Source organism: Mustela erminea, chromosome 12 (genome assembly GCF_009829155.1).
Source record: "Mustela erminea isolate mMusErm1 chromosome 12, mMusErm1.Pri, whole genome shotgun sequence".
NCBI classification, from domain to species: domain Eukaryota; kingdom Metazoa; phylum Chordata; class Mammalia; order Carnivora; family Mustelidae; genus Mustela; species Mustela erminea.
In genome coordinates, this window is record NC_045625.1 from 8,119,034 (window position 1) to 8,144,333 (window position 25,300).

General features: G+C 52.8%; 2 protein-coding genes across 15 annotated transcripts in view; one reads left to right on the forward strand and one right to left on the reverse strand.

The window, feature by feature from the left end:
• The window catches only part of ANGPTL2 (angiopoietin like 2), a 34,693-nt gene extending 10,876 nt beyond the window's left edge, over positions 1 to 23,817 (forward strand). Inside the window, exons 2-5 of the mRNA XM_032308508.1 lie at positions 3,148 to 4,055; positions 17,973 to 18,166; positions 19,921 to 20,191; positions 22,489 to 23,817. Of these exons, the coding sequence (XP_032164399.1) occupies positions 3,197 to 4,055; positions 17,973 to 18,166; positions 19,921 to 20,191; positions 22,489 to 22,688 (1,524 nt within the window). The 5' untranslated portion in view covers positions 3,148 to 3,196 and the 3' untranslated portion in view covers positions 22,689 to 23,817. The remainder of the gene's footprint in view (positions 1 to 3,147; positions 4,056 to 17,972; positions 18,167 to 19,920; positions 20,192 to 22,488) is intronic.
• RALGPS1 (Ral GEF with PH domain and SH3 binding motif 1) overlaps positions 1 to 25,300 on the reverse strand; it is a 273,366-nt gene that overhangs the window by 109,495 nt on the left and 138,571 nt on the right. The gene's annotated exons all lie outside the window — the stretch shown is intronic.

A 25,300-nucleotide genomic window follows, 5' to 3' on the forward strand; every position in this document is an offset into this window, starting at 1 on the left:
TGTAAAATGGAAATGACAAGCGAATCTTAACAGTATCTACCTTGTGAGGATAAATCAAAGTAGAAAATGCTTGCAAATGTTTTGGGAAGGGGCAGGTACACAGCAGGGACTTGGTAAATAGATTCTATCGATGTTACCGAAAAGCCTAAGGAATGGCCTCTGGGGCGCCTGGGTGGCTCAATCGGTTAAGTGTCTGCCTTTGGCTCAGGTCATGATCTCAGGCCCTGGCATTGAGCCCTGTATCAGGCTCCCTACCTGGAGGGGAGTCTGCTTCTCCCTCTGCCCTCCCCCTGCTCATGCTCTGTTTCTGTCTCTCCAATAAATAAATAAAATCTTTGAAAGAAAGAAAGAAAGACAGGAAAGAAATGACCTCCTCCTGTACCTCTGGACCCCTCCAGCAATCACCTGCACAGGTGTCCCCTGGCCCTGACACTCTGCAGCCCTCTCATCTGCGCAGCAGCAGTGGGCAGGCATGCCTTTTCACTCAGGCCAGAAACACTGACTGAGTGCCTGCCTGCCCGGTCCAGGCCACGTGCTTGGCACTGCAGATAGCGCGGACCAGCCCCTGCCCTCGCAGCGGTTCCATTCACAGGGTGGGGAAAAGGTCTACATGTCGACAACGTGGGAAGGTCACAATTTTAGATAATCAGGGTGGGCCTCACTGGGTAGGTGGTATCTCAGGAGAGACCTTGAAGAGGTGAGGGAGTGGGCGGTGAGGCAAGGGGTAAGAGTGCTCCGGACAGCGGAGAGCGAACAAAGGCCCGGAGTCAGAAGCGTTGTGTGGCGGCGAGCAAGAGGACCGCCCGGGAGGCTGTGGTGGCTGCGGGCGCAGGAGCAGGGGGCCGAGGGGCATCAGAGAGGAGGCCAGAGAGGGAGGGGGTCAGATCCAGGAAAGCCAGAAATGCCTTCTAAGCTTTTTCTCCGCAATGAGGGGCTCCCAGAGGATTCCAAGTAGAGGATCAGACTTTTTAAAAAAGGGTCACTCTGGCTGCTGGGGAGGATCAGACTTTTTAAAAAGGGTCACTCTGGCTGCTGGGCTGAGGACCGAGGGCAGGAGCAGGTCCAACAGCAGACAGCCAGGTCCAGGTAAGAGGCGAACGTGGGTTGTACCAGGGAGCAGCAGCAGGATTCTGAGAGTATGCCCAGGATATTGCTATTACAATTTGGTGGTGAACTAGATGCAGGATATGAAGAAAAGAGGGATCAAGGATGACTTCAAGGTTGCTGGCCTGAGCAACTGGAAGAGCCAAGTGGCCAAGTTGCCATTTACTAATGTAGGAGAACCCAGGCTGAGCATATTTGGACGGAGGTGTGGGGACACCAGTTCACTTCCAGACAGGTTAAGTAGGTTAAGTCTGAGATGCCTAGTGGATGGCCCAGTGGAAATGTCAAAGGGGCAGTTGGATGTATGTGTCTGGAGTCAAAGGGGGAGGTCTGGGCTGGAGAAATAGATGTGGGAGTTAGCAGAGCCTGAAAGTCACAAGACCGGATGAGATCACCGACATAAACAAGAGGTCTGAGGACTGAGCTCTGGGTCCCCCAGGACAGGAACAGGAGGAAGAACCAGCAAAGGAGACAGAAAGGGCAGCCAGTGAGAAAGGAGGAAAGGGTGATCTTCAGGAAAGGAAGTCTAAGAAGGGAGTGATTGACCACATCACCCCGTGTGGAAAGGCAAGTACTAATGAAGACCAAGAATAAGCCATTTGGCCTGGCAAGTGAGGCCACCGGTGACCCTGTCCAGAGCACTTGGAGGAGGGGAGGGGCCCGGCCTGATGGGAATAGGCTCAAGAGAGAACAGGAAGAGAGGCACTTTCTGGAAACTGAGTACAGACAACCCTTCCGGGGGGTTTTGCTAAAATGGGGAGCAGAAAAATGGAACAGTAGCTGGAGAGGGGGATGTGAGATCAAGAGAGGATTGATTTTCTTTGAGAGAAGTAACAGCATGATTATAGGGAAAATGTGATCATGCAGGAGAGATGGGGGAGAAATGCCCGAGCAGTGTCCTTGAGTAGGCGAGAGGAGGGATCTGTGCACGTCCGTCCCCTCCCTCTTGGCCCGGCCAACTCCTGCTCATCCCTCAAGGGGTCACTGTAAAGGTCACTTTCTCAGGGAAGCTTTCTCGAATCGTCCGATTAGGTCAGTTCCTTGCTCTACCCTTTTGCAGCACATGTTACTGCTGCTCTGTGGCTCTTCAGGGCTGTGGAGCATGAGGCCCGTGAGGGCAGGGCTGGCTCTGGGCTGTTTGCAGCCGTTTGTCCAGCAGCCGGCATGCTGCCTGGCACACCAAGGATGCTGGATGGCTATCTGGTGAAGGAACAAATGGTCCAAGAGCAGAACTGAAACAACTCCAGAGACACGTGTCTGTTTTCCGCTTCCGCCGGCTGTAATCACGCTGTGACGGCAGAGCCTTGCAGTCACTGGCTCCTGCAAATGTTTGGATTCACAAGAGCTCGGTTGTTTGTTCCTGTCTGGGCTCTTTAGCTTGTCTCTAACACACAGACCAAAGCCATGTAGCTGGACGCATCCTCCCACTGACACTGTCCGCTACCAACTGAACACATTCCATGCCGTACCCTGTGATTCGAGCATTTAACAAATATTTGCTAAAAGCCTGCTTAGTGCAGCATCCTGGGGACACAGGATGGAATCAGCCACAGCGCCTGCCCTCACAGAGTGCGGAGTCCAGTAGCGGAGATCACACAGAACCCCTATGCACAACTGTGACCGGTGCCACACCGGGAAAGCCCGGGGGTTACGAACGTGTCAAACAGGGTGGGAGGGAGGGCAGAGAAAGGAGGCGGAGAAAGGAGACCAGACAAGCCTTCCTCTGCCTCCCTGCCCCGGCTTTGAGCTGCCCTCCCGTGGCTCTCAGGCTTGGGCCAGGAGATCGCGAGGGGGCTGGGCTTCGGGGCTGGCTCCGGGAGTGCCAGGGCTGTGGCCTCCTGCCTTCCGATGCCCCGGTCCCCTCCCGTTTCCTCTCTACCTCTGCTGAGGCCTGCCTGTCTCCTCCTGCAGCTTCCGGAAGGGCTCCCTCCTGAAGCTGCGTCTTTGGAGAGATCTGCCTGGCGAGAAGGCTGAGCTCATTCGTGGCACAGGCCACTGGCAGTGACAACAGTGTTACTGAATCTCCCTCCTGTTTACTTTCAGGCTTTCCTAGGCTCTGTTCGCCAAGAGGAACCACCATTTCGCAAGGACCATGAGGCCGCCGTGCGTGACGTACTGGTGGCTAGGGTGGCTGGGGTGGCTGGCTGCCGTGGGCGCCGCTGCTGGCCGGAAGGAAGGCTTCGAGGGCGCCGCTGCGGGCCGGAAGGAAGGCTTCGAGGGCGCCGAGGAGGGCTCGCCCGGCGAGTTCATTTACCTGAACAGGTACAAGCGGGCCGGCGAGTCTTCGGACAAGTGCACCTACACCTTCATCGTGCCCCAGCAGCGGGTCACGGGCGCCATCTGCGTCAACTCCAAGGAGCCCGAGGTGCTCCTGGAGAACCGGGTGCACAAGCAGGAGCTGGAGCTGCTCAACAGCGAGCTGCTCAAGCAGAAGCGGCAGATCGAGACGCTGCAGCAGCTGGTGGAGGTGGACGGCGGCATCGTGAGCGAGGTGAAGCTGCTGCGCAAGGAGAGCCGCAACATGAACTCGCGGGTCACACAGCTCTACATGCAGCTGCTGCACGAGATCATCCGCAAGCGGGACAACGCGCTGGAGCTCTCCCAGCTGGAGAACCGGATCCTCAACCAGACGGCCGACATGCTGCAGCTGGCCAGCAAGTACAAGGACCTGGAGCACAAGTACCAGCACCTGGCCACGCTGGCCCACAACCAGTCCGAGATCATCGCGCAGCTCGAGGAGCACTGCCAGCGGGTGCCGGCGGCCAGGCCCATGCCCCAGCCACCCCCGGCCACCCCGCCCCGGGTCTACCAGCCGCCCCCCTACAACCGCATCATCAATCAGATCTCCACCAACGAGATCCAGAGTGATCAGAACCTGAAGGTGCTGCCTCCCCCACTGCCCACGATGCCCACCCTCACCAGCCTCCCGTCTTCCACAGACAAGCCATCTGGTAAGTTCCCCTGGGAGGGAGCCCGCTCCATCGGGGGCCTCAGAGCCAGGCGCCAGGCTTCCCCCGGCTGAGAACACAAGTGGGGGAAAAGCCACGGCGAGCTGAAGCCGGGCCAACAGACTTGCGCAATCCCCCCAGCGATCCCTTGGGCCCAGGCCCGGTAGCCGCTAGGGTGAGGGGTGCCCACGTTCCTTAGATGGGTGCTCCAAAGTAGAACCAGGAAACGGGGAGAGTCTCAGAAGAGAACAAATGTTCTCTGGCTTCGGATGGGAACAAGCCCCAGGCCTGTAGTTTTCTGGGCTCTGCTGAGATGCCCTGTGCTGGCAAACAGGATGTCTCTCCTGCAAGGTGGGGCTCTCGTACCACGCCTGGCACAGATCTGGCAATTGGTAAATACTCACCAAAGAAACAAGAAGCCAAAGGAAAGGAAAGTGTTATCATGGCACAAGTAGGACAAACATACTGTAGGGGCCGGGGGTGGGAAGGAGTACCTTCCGAAGCTAGAGTCTGCCGCTGTCTCAACTTTTCAGTGACAATTCCATAAACTCCTAAATACACGCTTCATCTTTAAATGTGGTAATTCTCACGTATCATTATGGGGGAGGAAAGGGGTTGCTGGCATGTTCTGAAGCTTGACCAGAGTACCAGCCCTGGGCACTCCTTGTGGAAGGTGAATGGCAAAGAAGAGCAACTTGCTCACAGGCTCAGGATCCTCAGGCCTTCTAGGGCTGGATTTGAATGTAGGGCTTCTAGGGCTGACTCCTCTGTGCTCTAGGGCTCTACGGGGAGCATGAGCCCAGCCTCTTGAAGCTCAGCCTCTCCTTCATCCAGGCCCCTGTGAGCCTTCCAGATGGGCTGTCAGGCGAGAACTGGACTGATCTTTGCAGGAACTAACCACATATCTGCTCCAAGTCAGTGATTTTGGTACCACTTTGTTGTGTAAGTGGGGAGATATTTTTACTGAAAACACCCTGATTTACACTTATTTCACACTTCTGAAAATAACCACAGTACTGGGAAGAGCAGCTTCTTGCTAATTCCAGAAAGGGGGTGGCCCGTGCAAAGACGAGGGCAACACTGTTGGCAGGTCCGCGGTGGGGAGCACCCGCCTCCAGCACCTCACAGCCCACAGGAAGGCCCTCTGCTGCGTCGCGGGTTGAGAACACATGCTTTGAACGGACTGACCCGGATTCAAATTCTGATTCCCCTACCGATTAGCTCTGGGATATCAGGCAAGTCACCTTGCAGAGCCTCTGTTTCCTGTTTCAATCTGACAACTGGGGATAGATTAAAATAATGCCCACCCAAAGATGAGAACAAATACTGCAAAAAAAAAAAAAAAAATGAAGAAGAAAAGAAAAGAAAAGAAAAAAGAAAAAGAAAAGTGTCTGGAGTGGTGCTGGGCCCATGGAAAGTCTCAGTACATGGTAGCTCTGTTTCCTTCCGTTTTGGTTTATCTTAAAGCAAGGAGATTGAAATAAATAAACAGTCCCTTTTTAGTGCTGGCATTCTACAGCAGATGACTGCCTCATCTGTACATATGTCTGTTTTAAATCAGAAGCTCCAAAAGACAGGGCAGAGTACGCTAATATGTCTTGACAGAACGCCCAGAGGGCAAGACGTGCCCTTGGGGACCAAATGAAGATTCCACTGAAAGTCATACTCCTAGTGTCTGGCAGACCTCAGTGGCTACCCAACAGACCTCCTCTTGCTTTAGCATCTCTGGATTCTGAGTCAATGATTTCAGGACATCCCTGAGCTTGGACTGAGCTGAAAGGGTAATAACAGTGTAAGAAGAAAGACCTAGCTTGGGGCGCCTGGGTGATTCAGTCAGTTGAGCGTCTGCCTTCGGCTCAGGTCATGATCCCAGGGTCCTGGGATCAAGCCCCACATCAGGCTCCATGCTCAGTGGGAACCCTGCTTCTCCCTCTCCTTCTGCCTGCTGCTCCCCATGCTTGTTCTCTCTCTGTCATATAAATAAAATCTTCAAAAGAACGAAAGACCGAGGTTTGAACCCACCTCTTAGTAGTGGTTTGCTTGTGAGGAAGTTACTTTGCTCCCCTGAGCCACCATTTTTCCCTCTGTAAAATGGGGACAGGAGTTACAATACCGCAGGGTTGTTGTGGAAACGCAGTGCAATCAGGCATGTGATATTATGTCATGTGGGGCAGCGCACCTGCTCTGTGCTGGTCATGGAGCCAGGCTGGGGGGAGCCGGTGAAAGCTCTGATCCTGACCTCAGGAACTCAGTCTGGGGGAGGTAGCAGATGCGTGAATGCACAAGGACCCACACAGTGCCTACGGGTTCTATCCCCCCAAATCGGCACATCAGATGTAACGAAGGATTTCCTTGACGGAGCAGCCATCAAGGCCAGAATTTCCAGAATGTTGTAAGAACTGATGGGACCTGCATAACAGAGTACCTGAAAGCAGGACTGCAGTGGAAATCATGAGCTGTGCAGTCACTGTGGTGACATCCCAGTGTGCTGAGGACCCTGCAGAGCAGCGAATGATGGGCTGTGGGACACGGAGGTGGCACACGTGACTGAGTCTGCCTGGACAAGAGGGGAGAAGCTGGACAGAGATGGGACTCCTGTATTGCATCTTGAATGATTTGTAAGAGTTTACTGGACAGACCAAGGAGTTGAGAAGCAGGGTTACTAGCGCGTCCCCGAAGGAGAAGAGTCTGTGCAAAGTCCCCGGGTCACGGCCCTAGTCTTGGCACCATCAATGGTTTGATGCCGCTTCCTCATGGTCATCGTCCAGCGTGGGCTGTGTGCATCCCAGGGGCCTGCACGCACCCAACCCACTTTCTGTCCCGCTTCAGGAAGCACCCGACATGGGAGGCAGCGGCAGTGACCTTCCTTCTATAGAAATGACAAATGCACTATAATTTTTCCTTTTCTTTTTTTTAAGCAAAGTTCTTCCAAATGTTGGTAGTGATTGTTGATTTCCTATGACCCATGTCCCCACTGAGCCCCTACCCAAGGTGTTACCAGCCAGACCTGGCCTCGCAAGCTGAATGGGCAGGGAGGGCCCGGTCCTTTCCTGGGCTTGGGACTATACTGCGAGGAAAAGGCAAACGGCCTCTCTCAGCCAATAGGCAGGGATCCTTATCAGGCCTGTTCTGAGAGCTCGCAGGCAGGTTCTGGGCCTGGAAGACAAAACCTTCTTCTGTGCACTTACCCACAAGATCCTTTGTTCCCAAGGACATCACTCGGCCAGAAACACCTCTGTGTGCATGAGTTGGCGATTTCTAAATCTTTCATCCCAGAACCTCTTTCCCTCTTCATCTGGGCCACTCAGCCCACAGCACACCCTTCTCCACGGGACTGAGGGAGCCATGGCTGCTTATCTGGAGCTGCACTCACTAGCTTGTTCCCAGCCAGACAGTAACAGGCTGGCCCCAGGCCAGGCCCGGGCCGCCGAGAGCCTGAGGGAGGGAGGTCCAGGCAGCTCCTGGCTTCCCTGGTGTCTGACTTGGGTTCCGTCCTGCCTCTCTTGGGTCTGGCCAGACCTGGGGCATTTCAGTTAGGATGATGCTTTGATGAGGCCAAGGCCAAAGGGCCCAGGCTATGGCCCATTCTCCCAGAGATACAGCTGCTGCCACCTGCCCTTCCTCTTTTCCTCTCCACTTATTCACACATCCCTGACCTCCTTCTCCACGTGTGCCCTTGACATACACACACACACACACACACACACACACGCACATGCACACGCACACACACATGTGCGCCAATCAGGTCTGCTAAAGAGGAAGGCTGAAGGAGTCATGAAACGGCCCAGGAATGGACGGGGTGGGCCTCAGTGCTGGCCTTCCCCCAAGATGATCTGGGAGGCCAGGGACACCGTCCCTCGGCTCTGCACAGGCACAGCCATGCACAGGCCAGCCCTCCTCATGGCACCCACCCTCGAGAGTGATCAGAGGAGGAAAGGCAGTATTAGGACCAGCTGCCACAGCAAGGCCCTGCCTGAAATAAATCCTTAAAAACCAAAAAGAGTAGGCAATTCTAGCTGTTTTCTCTCTTGAAAACATAATCAGCTTAGTTTGTTTCTCAGTGGATAAAGAACGGACCATAAAAATCATAAAAGAGCTTATTAGGGGCCTTATCACCCCAGAGCCTGTCAGTAGCAGAGCCAGAATCAGGTAACTTCCAGGATGTCAAGGTTCAGAGAGGTTAAGTAACTCAGCCAAGACTACACAGCTAGTGAGTGGCTCAGCCAGGGCTCAAACCCAAGTCTGTCTTAACCATTCCCAGACACTGCACGTTTCCATGGAAAGGCTGGAGGGGAACTGGTGTGAAAATCACTCTATAAATGCCTGACTTGGCCTCAGGTGCCAGCTGTCTGGACGTGACCCTCCATCACTATTTCATGTACTAGGTTCCAAGCAGCTCCTTGTAAAAGAGCTCTGGGAACAGAGCTGGTAGATTTGTCGTTAGAACTCTCACAGTGCTAACAGTGCAAGACACTGTCACTGCAAACCCATCACTATCATGCCTGGGAGGAGCCAACCAAACCAACCAGCTGCCCTGGCTCCCCAGTCACACAAATGGGTTGTTGTGGTGAATTACATAGTAGACTGCATCACAACCCTGAGATCATACACACACACACACACACACACACACACACACACACACACAAAGATGGGACGTCTAGGTGGCTCAGTTGTTAGACGTCTGCCTTTGGCTCAGGTCATGATCCCAGCGTCCTGGGACAGAGCCCCACATCAGGCTCCCTGCTCATCAGGAAGCCTGCTTCTCCCTCTCCCACTCCCACTGCTTGTGTTTCCTCTCTCGCTATCTCTCTCTGTCTCATAAATAAATAAGATCTTTAAAAAGAGAGAGAGATACAGCAGAACGGAGTTAGCATCATAACCCAGAGTACCTAAAACAATTGAGCTCTCCCACAGAAAACATAATAAGCACCAAACTTCCAGTAAATGGACCCAACTAAGGCTGCAGATATATCTGATTTTTAATTTGTCTCAAATGTCAACAACTTCTTTGGGTGTGTTTGTATTCAGCATTTCAATGTCCAGCAAAATCTAAAGTTCTGTAAATCAGGACTTCTTTAAAGACGCTAACTCTAAATGTATAAAAATCTGCAGATGCGATCTGTCCTTGGGGCCACACCAGGTGGCCACCACATTGTTTCACTGCGAACACAGAGACCTCCCTTACTCCCCGATGGGTGCCCTATGGCCAAGGAGGTGCAGACACCTTGGACAAGAGTGTTTTCCTAGATGGTTTTTCCCTCCTATATTTTATCAGAAAACCCAACCCAGATCCCTTGCCTCCAGAGCCTGTGCTGTTTCCACTGCACTGTGCTGTCTTGTGTCTGAAATGTTACTGTGGAACAAAATAAGATGCTCAAATTCATTACAAACTACGCAATCCAGTGACATTTCAAAGAGCATTCTTTGCTAGTTTCTTCATAAACAAAAGCCGCTCGAGTTCAAGGTGGGACATCTTTCTTCTAGCTTTGCTTTCTCTTTTCTCCTCGGATACCTCAGGGAATGGATCACGGAGAGCTTTTTCAGTGTGATGGCAAGCCTCAATCTATTCCTCGGGCATTTTCCAGGGAAGACATTCAGCTAAGTGCTCAGGCTCTTCACAGTCCCAAGGGATAAACGATTAACTTGTTCCTATTTAAAGCAGCGATCTGGCAACTGTGGCCTGGAAATCCCAACAGTTTGGCACTTGGCAAACTGAAAGTAATCTGGAAAATCCTGGAGCTTAGGCCTCTGCAGCCGGCTCCCTAGCCACGCAGATGGATTGCTGTGGTGAATTCATGTAGCAGACCGTATCAGAACCCTGAGGTGCTCCCCCAGAAAAGGACGATCGAAAAAGCAGAATGACGTTAGCATCAGACAACCCGGTGTCTGAGACAAAGGTGGTTAAGTTTGTTGAGTGCAATGGGTAGTGCACTTGCTTCTTCCAGAAGTCACGTCTCGACTTGAGCTACCCCTGTGAGAACTGGGGAAGGGCACATTCAAAAGAAGCCTAACGATCCTGGCTTTGTGCCTCAGGAGGAGCCCATGCAGCCGCAGGAGCTGGACTGGTCTCACAATCCTTTTTTCAAACGAATAAGTGATTTTCCTTGAACAGATTTTTAATACAAGAATTTAAGTTAGAATTACTGTGTATACAGAAAAATTGTGTTAAGCAAAAGATTTTCATTTGAATGACAAATGCAATGTTTTTAAAAACAAAAAAAACCCCCTAATTGTTGAAATGAAGGTATCTTTGGTGGTCTGTCTGGAGCAATGTTCAAAAAGAACAGAACCTTCAAAAGAAAACAACGTGCCGATTTTCTATGAGACCATCCAGACTCCCAGGGTTTGGGTTTGGATCCCGATAATCCCCTGCTGTGGGGCCCCTGCTTCCAGATGGGCTCATCACTGATTCTCGAACTGGGAAGAACAGAATGAAGATGACGAAGGGCACAGAGCTCCCAGCGGTGAGGAGACGGAGATGAGGGAAGGCATGTGGGACACAAAGTGACTCATTCTAGAGCAGAGACTGGCAGGACGGACACACGATCTCGCCCCTGAGGCTTCCTGCCCAGAAGGATCCCAGAGACTGACGAGACAGAACCTTGAGCAATGCTGGCACGGTGAAACAGACTCAGACGGCGCGGCAGGGAACAGCAGGCCTGGAAGGCAGATGGGAGCTCGAAGCCCAGAGTCTCCCCTGTCCAGCCATGCAGTCTCTCTGGGACTTAGTCTGCTCAGTGCTGCGGGGCCTTGTGAGGATGAAATGAAAGCGCACGTAAGGCATCTGACAGGCCAAAGGCTCTAGCTACATCATTCTAGCAGTCATCATTCTTACTATGCTCCAGTAGAGATAACTATATCGAGCAGTATGGGAACCCCAAGGAGAGTTAAGTAACTTTTCTGGGGTTGGGGAGGGCTTCCTGGAGGAGGAGATGAGCAGGCTGAGGGCATGGCAGAGAAGCTCTCAGAACCTCTACCCACAATCATCCAGAAGTCAATGAGACCAGGCTTGGTGCTGGGCAAATGCTCTCTTTTCAGAAAAAGGAAGGACAAGATCCTAGAAACTATGTATCAATTGGCTTAAGCCCCAGTAAAATTATAAGAAAGACTATGAAGAGGGCTTCGTGAGCATTTGAAAAACTAAAGGGTGATCAATGAAGGCCAGCGTAGGTTCTGTAAGCACAAGCTGACTGCAGTTCTTAGAAAGGTTCATAGGCTGGCAGACCCCAGGCTTGCCACCTGGCCAGTACCTGCGGACAGAAATCGTGGGTCTGATGAGCTCTTCCATGATGTGCTTGCAGAACCACACCATCAGTCTCTGGCCCGAGAGAGGTTTGTTCATTCTCACTGCTACACCCGCGCTGCCCACCTCCAGGTCCGGGGACCTCCCTTCCGCAGGCAGCCTCAGGCGCCACTGACCACTGAACCCAGGGAGCCCCGGGGCTTCCCCCCCACCAGTCCCGGGAGCCACAGGGAGCCGTCCCATCTCTGCATACAGTGAGTCTACCACAGCCCCTGCAGAGCCAACCTATTTCTCTTTTAAATTGCTTTAAAGCCTGTATTTCCCCTCCTCCCCAAAGTTACTGGTGGAAACCCAGGAGTGGGCATGGTGCTTTTGAAAGTGTCTGTGGGAAGCAGGGCTGCAGTATCTGCTTATCTTAAGGTCAAACCGGGAGAAACAGGGCCCTTGAAGCTCCTCGAGGGCTCCGGGCCCTCTTACTCAGGAGTTCTCAGACTGTATCGCAGTATCACACCCACTGAAATACACACATCTAATACAACTTTTACTGTAAAACTTTTGAAAGGATTTCTTTAAATTTTGCTTTTGAAATTATGTGGCCAAGAGTAACACAATTAATTTACAGCTGGCTCTGATTTCTCAGCAAACATTAGGCATGTTCAGGAATTCTTGGGAAGTGAGAAAAATCTAACCTACAAATTGTTTTCAAAAGTAATAACATTTTTATGAAGACTTAATTTAACAATTAATGAAGTTGACAAGATGTTCCACTTTGTAGAAATTTAATTACATCCTTATAAATTTTGATTATGCAGTTTTCTTTTCGTATTTTAGAGCCAATAAATTTTTTTAGGCCCCAAGCACTTTCATAAACTGAAAAGCCCGCTGGCCCCAGGCACTGTGCCCATCATCTGCAGACTAAAACGGTCTCAACAGCAGGCATGAGTGTTTGGACCCTTTCCCCAGAAGGACCAGAAATGAGAACCATGACGTCAGCTCTCGGGCTCTATGGGAACTGAGATGTCTTTGGGAACACATCAGCTGTTCCTGTGTTTAGGTTATTGTTTTGTAGTCTGCTTCACTGCAAAGTGGTGACTGACTTAGTATAAGTATGTTCACAACCAAAATATTATTTCCCCAAGCCTTCTGGATAAACGAAGCTCAAGCAGCACAAGTAATCCTTCCTCGCCAAGCCCCCTCCCCGAGCGTCTGCTCTCCTGCCCTCACACAGGACACCCAGCGAGTCCCGATGCTGGCCAGGACAGGGCTCACACCTAAGCAATCCACATGCCCTGGCTCTTGGATGGATTAATTTGAATAGGAAATTCCAGATCCAGTTTCAACAACTAGTCATTTCTCCTGATAGAAAAACGTTTAAGGGAGTGGCAAAAAGACTTTCTGGAGACAGATCATCAGCGAGAGTAACTGAAAACAGCACACCGTTCTCACGAAAAAGCCGTGTGTCTTGGTGCTATCATAGAAGCCTCTCCCCAGTGCCCACGTCCGAGCTAAAATATCCCTAGAACATTTCCCACGGGCCACAGGGCCGCTGCACAGCCTCAGGTGGTCAAGCTCCAAGACGTGGCCTTATGAGTCAAAGAGGCCAGTCAGACTACTGGCCTGCCACATGGTCTGGTCCCAGCTGATGGCCAGGAAGGATCCTGCTCCCTCTGCATGCCTTGGGAACAGCCGGGGAGAAGAGCCATCACTGTCTAACTCACCCCTTAGCTCCCGGCCTCCAGGGTGCAGCTCACCAGCTGGATCAGATATTCACGGGGCCACGTTTCCCTGGCAGGGAGTGAGGGCTACACGGACAGTGGATGTAGTTGGTAAACCCATTTCTCCACAGGACGTCAGTGGGCAGGTCAGGCTGAGCTGGTCTGTCCCCGACCCAGAGAGGAAACTGGGACGAGGCAGTTACACATTGGTCTGGCCTGGCTGCAGGCTCTGACCCAGAAAGGCTCTTCACTGGGAATACTGAGTGCAGGATCAGTCATCTGGTTTCCTAGCAGTCTATGTTCCTTGTGTGCAAGAACCCCAGAGAGGAGGAAGGAAGCAGGGAAGGACTCAGGCACCCAAAGCCGATCACTCCAACACTCACCAGGTTTGACCTTGGGGTTTGGGGACCCAAGACCTGCATACTTTGTGTTTCCATTGCCCATACCCCTTCTTCTTGAGGCCTCCTGACTCTAGTCCTTTGTGCTCTCTGCACCCCGTGTTCTAAGGAACCACGCAGACTCAGCTCAGCCATGCGATTGCATTTCCCCTCACATGGAACGTTCTAGCTACAGCTCTGCCCAGAATGTAAATATGGTCTTTATAGCGATGAGGTCGGGTGCTGCTCCACTAGGAGCCTTGGTGCTGCTGAGTTAGTGTTGGCCTGGTGCTCCGGGCCACGCTGCCCTTTCAGAAGAGGAGCCAAGCGAAATACTGTCTGGGCACTTTGCACCGTACCAAAGGGCGAGCCCTGCCCACTGAAACACCGAAAATGCAGTTTCATTGACAAAAAAGATTTCCATTCTTCATTTCAGTTTATCGGGGGTGTCTCTCTACTAGAGCAGTAACTTTTTAAATGTGCTTTGTGGAAAATATCTACCACTAAGTAAATCATCGTACATTTAGTCTTGCAAATTCAAAAGCAAATACGGTAACTTGCTTGTGTGTGCGTGGCTGCGGGTAGGTGGGGAGTGGACAATGTCAAAACCAGCAGCTTCCATGCGGCACAGGAAAGAACGAGAGAACCTGTGCTGGCAGCTGCTCCAGCTGACTTCGCCCTGGGTGCTCTTGGGCTCCTGTGGTCCCCAGAACAGGCGGGCTCGTCCCGCCTGGGTACCAGAGGAGAAAATGAGGTTCGAGGAGCTTCCCATGGACACATGGTGAGGCAACGAGGCCACCAAGGTTTGTGCCAAGGGCTCCTGACTCCCGTATTTACCTCGGTTGCAGGTTTCTCATCAAAGCAGGACATTTTGAGTCAGACCCGGGACAGTCTTGCTGCTGCACTTTCTGCTCCTTGGTCATTCTCCCACTGCCAGCTTTTCCAGGCTAAGGATTCTGTCTGAGGCATGTTCGTCCATCATTTAGTTTTCTGACCTTCGCCACTGCTGCCTTCAGTGTAAGAACAGGGCGTGCTTCAGCACAGAGAGGCTTGCTAGCGTCCTGCTCTGCAAAGGTTTCCAAGGGAAAACTGTCTGGACTGTGGCTGCCGCTGATAAAAGCTGATGGGTCCTGAGTATCACACCAAGTGCAGAGCGCAGGGGACACAAAGCATTTTTTTTTTTTTTTTGGTAATGAGAGAAAATACTAAATACCTCCCTACTAGTTTATTCCTACTCCATGATTCTAGAGAGGATGCCATCCCTAAAAGCCTTAAAGGAAAGAACTGCCTGATTTGCCCTAAAGATTTAAAAAAAGCCCAAACAAACAAAAAACAAACAAACAAAATTCTACATTATAAAAGATAGTAAAATAGCTGAAAATGGGCAAAGGACACCAAAAGGTAAGCAAAGGAGAAAAACAAATCACCAATAAAGATTTTGGAAAGGTATTTGTACCTTGACAAAGAAATATAAATTTTTATTTTTTAAACCCGGCTGACTGGCAAAGATTAAAGATGGTCCTAGGGACACAGATTAAGTCGGCCTGGTCCCCCACCCTGGAGTTCACTCTGGTTGGGGAAAAAGAACAGAGCTTTAGACTATGGGCTCTGGACCCCCCAAACCCAGACCACCTGGGTTCGGACACTGGATCTGTCCCCATAAGCTAAATGACCTCAGGGCTGTCACCTAATGTCCCCATACTTTCACTTTTTCATCTGTCAAATGGGTGATTACAAGCTACCTCACATTTTAAAACACTTGCTTTTTTTTTTTTTTTTTCCTAAAGATTATTTATTAGCGGGAAAGAGAGCATGCACTAGCAGGAAGAGGGCCAGAGGGGAAGGGAGAGGGAGGGGGACAGAATCTCTAGGAGATTCCACACTAAGTGTGGAGCATGACGCAGGGATCAGTCTCATGACCCTGAGATCATGACCTGAGCCGAAAACAAGAGCTGGACACTTAAACCACTGAGCCGCCCAGGGGCCCCTAAAACACCTGCTTTTAAAAAGACCCCTTGGGACACTTAAGTGGCTCAGGTGGTTAAGCGTCTGCCTTCGGCTCAGGTCATGATCTCAGGGATTGAGCCCTGATTAGGCTCTCAGCTCAGTGGGGAGCCTGCTTGTCCCTCGCCCTCTGCCCCTCCACCCCTAGCTCGTGCTGTTTCTCTATCTCTGAAATAAATAAATATTATCTTTAAAAAAGCTCTTTGTAGACATGTCAACAGTAAAGCTGAAACAACTGATGGCATCCCCAAAAGCAGCTCAGGCTGGGTGTCTGAGATGGACCCCCCCCCAACTTCCCCAGTGGCCTCCAAAGCCTGTCCCAACACGGCGCCTCCTTCCAAGCCACACTGTCCCTCTGAGAGCCCCACCAAAGCCCCACAGCAGCCCTGCAGTAGGAGGGCTGGCTGCTCATTTTGGGGGGCGGGGAACGTTTGACAGGCCTCTGCCGGACTTTCTGTCACCAGCATTCCCATCAAACGGCCTCTCCTGCACTTCGGACTTGGGAAAGAGCCGGGTCCCTCCCGCGCCTGCTGCGTGCTCTGCTCCAGCTGTCGGGGACAGACTCCTATTCTCCATCTTGGTCCCTGGGGCTGGGGGCTGAACACAAGAAAAAGTTTTTTCTCTTTCCTGAATGCTATTTCTGGAGGTCCGGCTCCCCTTCCCCAGGACAGAAGAAGCACAAGGCAAAGAGGGAAGCCGCTGCTTGCACCACCATCTCCCAGGCTAGTGCTGGGGGCCCTGCCCCATCCCTTGAGGGTGAAGAGGGCTAGTGAACAGGTAAATGGGTGAGAAGCTCTCTCTGGAGAAGGAAGAAGGAGTACCTGGGATCAACTGTCTGTGGCAAACACCAACGCAGACCTTTCCTCGGGGTGCTTCATTAGGTACTGGGAGCAGAGAGGAGTGATCAAGACCACTCCTGCCCTTCCACGAGGTTCCTGGCAGCGATGCTCACACACAGTGCAAGGGTCCAGGAGAAGCCCACCTGAGCTGTCTAGCAAAACCCCCAAATCCCAAACTTTTCTCATTTAACCATCATACATGGACTAAAACAAGCCCTACTACAACCAGGAAGGAATCTGAGAAGTTTGATCTGCATGGGAAAATCTGAGTACATCTGCCACTGAGGCCCCTCCCTAACAAGCAGAAGAGAAAGGACAGGAATGCACAGGAATTCAAGTTGAAATAAGGCTGGCGAGAAGGTCAGCGCGCTCTTGCTGGACATCAGAGCAGCCCCCACCTGCCCTAGGCTTCCACCACCGAGCGCAGCACCTGCCAGGGCTGGCGCTCAGTAAATAGGAGATACATATATCTTCATAGAACAAGATGGAACTTTCTTAGCACTTTTGGTCTTAAACATGTTTGGTTTGAGGACTATTTTGAAGAGAGGCTGAGGCAAATTGTGGCAATTTTATTATTTTTTTCAAAAAAATATGTAGTTCTGAAAAACTTCTGAAGGTTCCTGAGATCAACAAGGAAGAACCTAGCTTCTTTGGACCTTGGAGACTCCCGTTTCAACCTTTTTGCTGGTGAGACCGACATCCAGGAAAGCACTAGGAGAAGGGGTGTGGGGGTGGGGAGAGGCTTACAGTGGCTCTCAGATTCCCAGCCGCACCCGTGCCTTCTGACCCGGCTGCCAAGCTCAGTGAAGTCCCACAAAATCACAGAACCCATCTGGTCTTAGTGTCAGAAGATAGCCATGGACCAGGAGGCTTCCCAGACATCGTCCTTCAAGTCCGTGGACCTGCATATATGACAGTGACCTCAGAATGTGTGAGCTCTGAGCCTGTGGCCCTAAATGAGCTTCCTTTGGAAAATATACGGACGGGCTGAATAGGGCTGGTCCCCCTCAGAAAAGCTGTTTGTGGAGGCCAGTGTCTCAATCTCAAAACATCCTGAAACCTCTGGCTACGTGGCCGAATTCTGGACCCTGCTTGGGCACTGTGACTCCATGGGAGTTCATCACTAGAGACCACAACGGTCCCCGAGCACTGTCGCTGGAAAGGCAAGTGTGGAATCAGAGCAGCGGTGGTGTGGGCCAGCCTCAGCCGTCGGGACCCAGGAGAGCAGTGACCTCTCACCCGGCCTGGGGCGGAGCTGATCCACACTGGCATCCCTCTGCTGCATGCTGGAAGGCAAACTCCTGGCACAACAGGACCAGCTTCAAAGATAAACCACTCCAGGAACACCACACAACTGAACTCAGCCACCCCGATGGCCCAGAGCGGGGTAAATATGATGTGCCTTCTACAAGCCAGGGAAATGGAGGAAACGGAGAGTCTGGAGAGGTAAGAAAGCTTCCCCAGATCATGCTCTGATGCAGTCAGAGCTAAAAGTGGGCTGGGAATCCAGGCACCCTGACCACTAGCCCTGGACTCTTGCCTCTCTATCACATTATTTCTCAAACTTACAAAACTAAAGTCGGTCCCCTCTCACGGCAGGCCTGCGGCTGCCGCCGAAACCCTGCTGGAGGCTGTGCCTGCCCGGGGGTACAGCCGGCGGGGAGGGGCAGGCAAGAGTGGTACTCCATGGCCAGGCCCCGGGGAGATCTGTGACGTGCTCCCATCTGTGTCCCCAGGCCCGTGGAGAGACTGCCTGCAGGCCCTGGAGGACGGCCATGACACCAGCTCCATCTACCTGGTGAAGCCGGAGAACACCAACCGCCTCATGCAGGTGTGGTGCGACCAGAGACACGACCCTGGGGGCTGGACTGTCATCCAGAGGCGCCTGGACGGCTCTGTCAACTTCTTCAGGAACTGGGAGACCTACAAGGTGAGGACCCCGGGCCTGTCTGTGCTGCCCACACGGTGACCAGGCCACCCCCAGAGCCTGACACCCAGTGAGAGAGCCACGTGGAGGGCAGGGGCACGCTGACCCGTCGGGGCCTTGGTGGCCCCACGCAAGAAACACCTGAGGTGAGAAAGACGCTGACAGGGTCATTTTTGCAAAGCCACCTGGGATGGTGGGGAGCTGCAGCCCCTTCCCTGCTTGCCGCTGGCCACAGCTACCAGATACGACCTAGGTGTGCAGACCCCACCAGGCCCGTGGACAAAGTGGGAAAATACTGGTGTGGGGCGGCCCCTCACCCCAGCCTGGGTACGAGGATCATCCGACTCCCAGCTGGGGCTTCCAGGGGAAGACCTGTTCTCATAGCCCAGAAGGCGCAGGTCCCAAGGGCCTGTTGTAGGGAACTGCAGGAATACTCGGGCCCTAATTCCCAGGACGTTGAGCGCTTGTCCTGGCGGTAGGAAAGGCTGCGGGGCTCAGCCATAATCTGCCCCTCCTCCACACCGAGGCGGTACTAAGGACGGCAAGAGCTTAGTTCACCAAATGCTACCATGCACCGCGGCAAGTCCTCCGTCCGCTACCCGCTTTAGTTTCACACCAAGCCCAGCTCAGAGACACGAGTACGGACCCAGGTTACAGGTGAAAAGGGGAAATAACTCGCTCGGGGCCGCACAGCTACAAGGTGGCAGAGCCGTGAGCCAAGGCCTCTGACACGAAAGCTTACAAACTACCCTGGCCATGACGTCCGCATGTGGCTTTGCGTGGCCCCTTCCTGTCCTGGCTGCTCCCAACCTACCTCCTGCCCCACATGTGTCTGCGCTTTCTTCTCTCTCTCCTCTGCTTCCTGAGAGGTTCCCGAAGACCCACTCCTTCAGTCCTTTCTCCTCCTGCCCGTATCGTTTTTCTCTGAGGCAGCAGAGCACAGTTGTTAAGACTAGGTTCCTGGTTCAAATCCTGGCTCAGCCACGGGCTCCCCATGACCCTGGGCCTCTGTGGACCCCAGTTCACCCATTCTAGGGAGCATAGTAGTAGTACCCAGCTATGTCGCATGAGGACTAATAGAGTGACCTATGTAAACCTACGTAAGGTCTGAGAACAGGGCCAACACACTGTCCTTGCTCACTCCACACCGGCTACTATTAGCATTCATGAACCCATCTATTTTTAAGACTTTGAGTGCCACCACCTGGCCGATGACTCCTTAGCTACACGTAAAAGCAGCAACAAAACCACCAATTTTCGACCTAGAAAGGGGCCTGGGTGGATGTAGCACGCACTTGCACGGCCCGTTCCTGTCCGGGGCATGAGAGCTTCCACGAGACCCTCACACACCGCACACTCCCAGAGAGGGACGCTGTCGCTCAGAGAAGGTAAGGATTGTCCAGGGAACTCTTCTAGCTTGCCTACTGTGTGCTGGGCTCTAGGCTTAGCATGCTACGTGCGTTCCTACAACAGCCCCGTAGGGACGGGGACACAGAGTCCCGCGTTCACACAACGGCTGGCACACAGGAGGCACTCTTCCAACAGTCTTGAACGATGCGTGTGTGAGGCTCAGAGAGGCAAAGCGACTCATCAAGGCACAGCCAAGTACAGAAGCGGGGGTTTGAACCCAGGCTCTGGGTTCTTATGCTCTGCCCACCGCTGGCCCCCTCTGTCCCGCGCTGAGCACCCAGAAGCGGGGCTCTGCCGGCTGAGGGCACCACAGGCTCCCCACGAACGCTCTCCTCCGTTTTCCGCAGCAAGGGTTTGGCAACATTGACGGCGAGTACTGGCTGGGCCTGGAGAACATCTACTGGCTGACGAACCAAGGCAACTACAAACTGCTGGTGACCATGGAGGACTGGTCTGGCCGCAAAGTCTTTGCGGAATACGCCAGCTTCCGCCTGGAGCCGGAGAGCGAGTATTACAAGCTGCGGCTGGGGCGCTACCACGGCAACGCTGGCGACTCCTTCACTTGGCACAACGGCAAGCAGTTCACCACCCTGGACAGAGACCACGATGTCTACACAGGTAGGACCCAGCACAGGGCAGGGCAGAGAGGTCGGCCAAAGCCAGAGCTTCTGACTCGGGGCCCGAGAACAAGGATGTCCCAGGGCACAGCGGCCTGACCCCGTTCCTACTCCCTAAAGGTCCATGCCTCTGCCCGCGGCCCACAGGCCCCCTTCACGAAAGTCAGGTCAAAGTGGCCTTCACAGAAAGGAAAGGGAAAAAGGTACACATTTGTACAGATGACATAACTGTGTACAGACGACACATCTGCGGGCCACTATGGGCCAAGCGCTTGCCTCACTTCTTTGCCTGAGGCATCCAGGGTCCCGACAACACACACCTGGGAGCTAACGCGGGCCCGGCCTCCTACCAGCCCCGTGTCCTCAGACAACGCTGCTCAGCCTCTCTGAGCCTCAGTTCCACAACTGGAAACCAGGATGACACGTACTGTGCAGGGTGGTGAGAAGGTCAGAGAGAATGTACCCTGAGACCTTTGTCTGGGACTTGGCAAATAGGGCTCAACCCAAGTGGGCAGTAGGGAGCTTTTAAGAGGAAACTAGGTAGGAGACCCGAAGTAATTTATCCAGGGTCACATGTCTCAAAGCCACATCTTTACTAAGAAGCTTTTATTAAATAAAAAACAAAAAATTGTGAGAGGCACAGAGAGGGTCCAACTCTGAGTCCAGATGTCAGCCGCCCGCACCGTGAAGCCTCTCGAGGCCCCACACCCAGTTTCCTGACGCGAGGGCTTCTGGGCTACCTGGCAAAGCCAGCGAGGCGCTGCCCCTCTCCGAAGAGCAAACCCTACCTCTAGGCCAAGGCTGTCTGTTCTCATGGGCAAACCTGCCCCCTCCATTGAGTCCTGGTCTGCAGGCCACTCCCTCCTCTTTAAGGACTGTCCTAGGAACTACCTGCTCTTGAGGCAAGCTCTGCTACCTACGTGTGGGGGAGAGCAAGGGCCTCACTTCAAATGCCCTGGCAGCCATGTCCCAGGAGGCTGTTCTCGCCCCACGGGGGACATCCAGACAGCTCTCTTCTGACTGGCACTGCAGGGGCCCCTGCGGAAGCAGTATGTCTTCTCTGGCCAGGGCTGCCAAGGCTCCCAGGAAGAGCAGGGCAGGAAGATGACCCTCAGAGCTAGCCAGATTCTGGGGGCACAAGGGCTGTACAGCACTTCTTGAGGGCCATCATGGGTCACAGAGCAGGGAGAAGACTGCTCTGTGACCCCAACTGTCAGGCCTGTCCAGCGGCACTGTCAGCGGACGGCAAGGAAGTGAGCTCCTTGTCCCTGGGATCATGCAGGGCGAGCTCAGGCTTCCACTCACACGGGAGGCTGGCCATGGTTCACCAAGGGCTCTCTCTGGTCTGCAAATCCAGCACCACCATTTGGTCCTTGTGGCCTCAACTGATGGCCTAGAGGTGCCTGAGGAAAACTCTGGGAACACCTGGGCTGCAGAGGCTCTGGGTGCCTGAGCTGCGTCTCTCCTGAGCTTCTGCCTCTGTCAGCCTGCTGCCGCCTCACGTCTCCCCAAGGCCTCAGCTGGAGTGGGGCCACCAGCTCCGTTAGGCCCCAGCCCCCAAGCTTGCTTGGGGCAGCCTTTCCCTGAGTGGGGGGTCCCCTTCCCAGGCCTAATCAGGACACTGGGGAACTCCTCATTTAACTAAGAGCGGCCCAAGCAGCCAATGGCTCCTCTTCCTCTTCCTTCTGGAGAAGGCCGATGCCCCTGCACGCCCGCCTGCACCCTGCCCACACTTTTACTGTTGTTCCGAACTGCTTGTCCTTGGCAGCAAAATCCAGCTTGATGTGACAGTGCCAGAACTTTTATGAAAATATCTTTCTTTTGTGAAATCATAAAAAAACATTTGGCTGGACTGCAGGCTAGGAGGTTGAGGAGCATTTCAACTTAAACACTTCCTTTGTCGTTCTATAAAAACTCTTGATCCAACAGTTGCAACTCTTAAATTCCTAAGAACCCAGTGGCCTCTCCCCTGCCCCCCCCCCAGATCATTCTGCTTCCTATTCAACCCCCCACCCCAGGTGTTTCCCGCACACAAGCCCTGGGCTAACTGAGTGACAGCGCGCCCTCGTTCCATCCCCATGCGGTCCTGTGCGGGAGGCACCAAGCTTAGGACAGTTCAGTGGCTCTGTGAGGCACTGGTTACATGGCCGAGCCTCGGAGGTCAGAGCAAACCCGAAGCCCAGGCCGCCTCTCAAGCATTCCTGTTCCAATCGCTCCCCCTACCAGAGTGGGCGCCATGAAAATCCCCAAGCAAATGGTGGATTCGGGTAAAACTGCCTCCTCCCTTGTCTCCTGCAGGAAACTGTGCCCACTACCAGAAGGGAGGCTGGTGGTATAACGCCTGTGCCCACTCCAACCTCAACGGGGTCTGGTACCGCGGGGGCCATTACCGGAGCCGCTACCAGGACGGAGTCTATTGGGCTGAGTTCCGAGGAGGCTCCTACTCGCTCAAGAAAGTGGTGATGATGATCCGGCCTAACCCCAACACCTTCCACTAAGCCAGCTCCCCTCCTGACCTCTCGTGGCCATCCAGGAGCCTGCCCAGCCATGCCGGCCCCAGCACCAGGAGCAACTCCCCATCAGTTCACCAAGGGGCTGGGAGGATGGGGCCCTGGATTCTGTTTCACCAAGTCGCTGCGGCAGATAATGGAATGGAATCGACACAGTATTCTCTGTCCCTACTGCTTTTCTTCCTACCAGAGATCCACTCAGGTTTCCACACAGCACAGGACTACAGACAAATCCTTCTTTAAGGAAATCAAATCCCAGTAACAAAAGCACAACTGCACAATACCTTCATAACACACACGTGTGAGCCGACCTTAGGAACGTGTGGGTGCACCACATATACATGCACTTGGAGATCTGCCTAGACACACATACAGCTTTGGTTACGAACCTAAACACACATACGTTCAAGTCTCAGATGTTGAAGTTGTTACAACAGCTTTGCTCTTAGGAGGAAAGCGTTACATTCACATCGTGCTCTGTGAGTCTAAGAGCCAATCACAGATGGTATAGCTCCAATTCAAAGAACAATCCCTGGTGTCCAAGTGCTGGGGTTCTTCCAGGAGTGTCCACCTGCTTATTCGCTCACGTGGGGACTCCCTCCTTCCTCACTGAAGAACCCCTTTGGGCACCTGATCAAATTTCAAAACCCCCTCCCTCTCCATTTCTAGACTTCCTCACATTCTCAGGACTTTTCCACCATCCATCCATCCATCCATCCATCCACCTTCTCCTTCATCCAACACCATTCAGGAAGTACCTTCCGTGTGTCGGTCTTGGCCACTCAGTGCGGTTCCAGCCACCCTCTCTGCTCTTCTGTACCCCTTGCTACCCACTCCTTACCTTTTTTGTCATATCATCCTTTCTTTCCAGGCAAGATTCCTTAGGCTCTGAGTAATAAACAGTTTTGGGCTCCAGGTTTCTGGTCAGGAAAGGGAAGGCCAGGCCCAGAAGCTAACTCCCGGCCACGTAGATGATGTATTCACAGTTTTATATGTTCCATTCACACTTTAGCCTCCATGTCATTTTAACCGTCACAGAAATAATAACCTACCTTGCCCAGGAGATATTCAACTGAAGAGAAGTCATCACCCGATCGTTGGGGCCCCCGAATGGCTACAGACCAAAGGTCCCGTGCTCTCAGGCTGACTACAGTCTGCATCTCGTCCCCAAACGACACTTCTCTGGAGAACAGGTGCCACAAAAATGACAACTGGCCACTTCTCACAAGCTCCTGAACCACCAGGAGCCCCTGGAGCCCGTGGCTGGTGCGTTGCAGCGTGGTGGCTCTCAGAGTCCTGTTGGCCACGAAGTGTCAGACTCAGTACTGCCTGGACTCTTGCCAAGCAGGGAGCAAGAGATGAGTCCAGAAGGTGAGACTGCCCCGGTGGGCGCGTGAATGGGGGTGTGCGAGATGTCGGAACGTTTGGTACTGTCATCTCTGGGTGTGTGCCTATTACCTCAGCGCTCTCACGAAGTGTACCATGTAGCATGTTTTGTGTATATAAAAGGGAGGGTTTTTTTTTAATATATTCCCAGATTATCCTTGTAATGACACAAATCTGCAATAAAAGCCATCAGTGCTATTTGGATGTATTTACACTGTGTGTTACTGTCCTGGGACCCCCTCTATCAGAGCTAGATTCAGCATCAGGGACATCCACCAAAATCATTTAAATCACACTCTCCCTACCTTTGGTTTCCACCTACACCATCAGGAGTCCCAAAACAGCACGCTGAAGTTCTCTGGGGCTCCACCTCCTCACATCCAGCCATGCCCTAGATGTCCTCACTGAACATCCTCGAAGCACCTCCTTGACAGTGAGCCAACCCCTGAAACATCTTCCCCAGGTCTGGTCTTCTTTTACCAAAAGGCACCGTTTAGCAATTGCCCAGGTCAAAAACAAGGACTTCTCTCCCTGCCTTGCCAAGGCCAATCCACCCATCCAACCACGAAGCCCTCTTCTCCCCTCAACTACTACAACAGGCTGCCCACCGGCCCAGGAGCCCTGTGCCTCTGTCTCCCTCATTCCAATCCGGCTTCCACACCAGCTACCAGAAAAACAAATCTGTGGGCTGGGAAGTCATTTCTAGGCATAGCAGGAAAACCCCAAAACCAAAAAGGAAAAGACTAAGGGATATGACCAAAGAAAACCCCAAATTTTCTGCCCTCTAAAAAATAAAACACGACTGAGATTGAAGGCAAATCCGAAGGGGCATGTGCACCCGAATGTTTATAGCAGTGATGTCCACAGTATCCAAACTATGGAAAGAGCCTAGACGTCCATCAACAGATAAATGGAATATAATGGAATATGATGCAGCCATCAAAGACCCCAAAATCTTGCCATTTGCAACAATGTGGATGGAACTAGAGGGTATTATGGTAAGCGAAATAAGTCAATCAGAGAAAGACAATTATAGTATGATCTCACTGATAAGAGGAATTTGAGAAAGAAGACAGAGGATCATAGGGAAAGGGAGGGAAAAATGAAACACGATGAAACCAGAGAGGGAGACAAACCATAAGAGACTCTTAATCTCAGGAAATAAACTGAGGGTTGCTGGAGGGTGGGGCAGGGGCAGGGATAGGGTGGCTGGG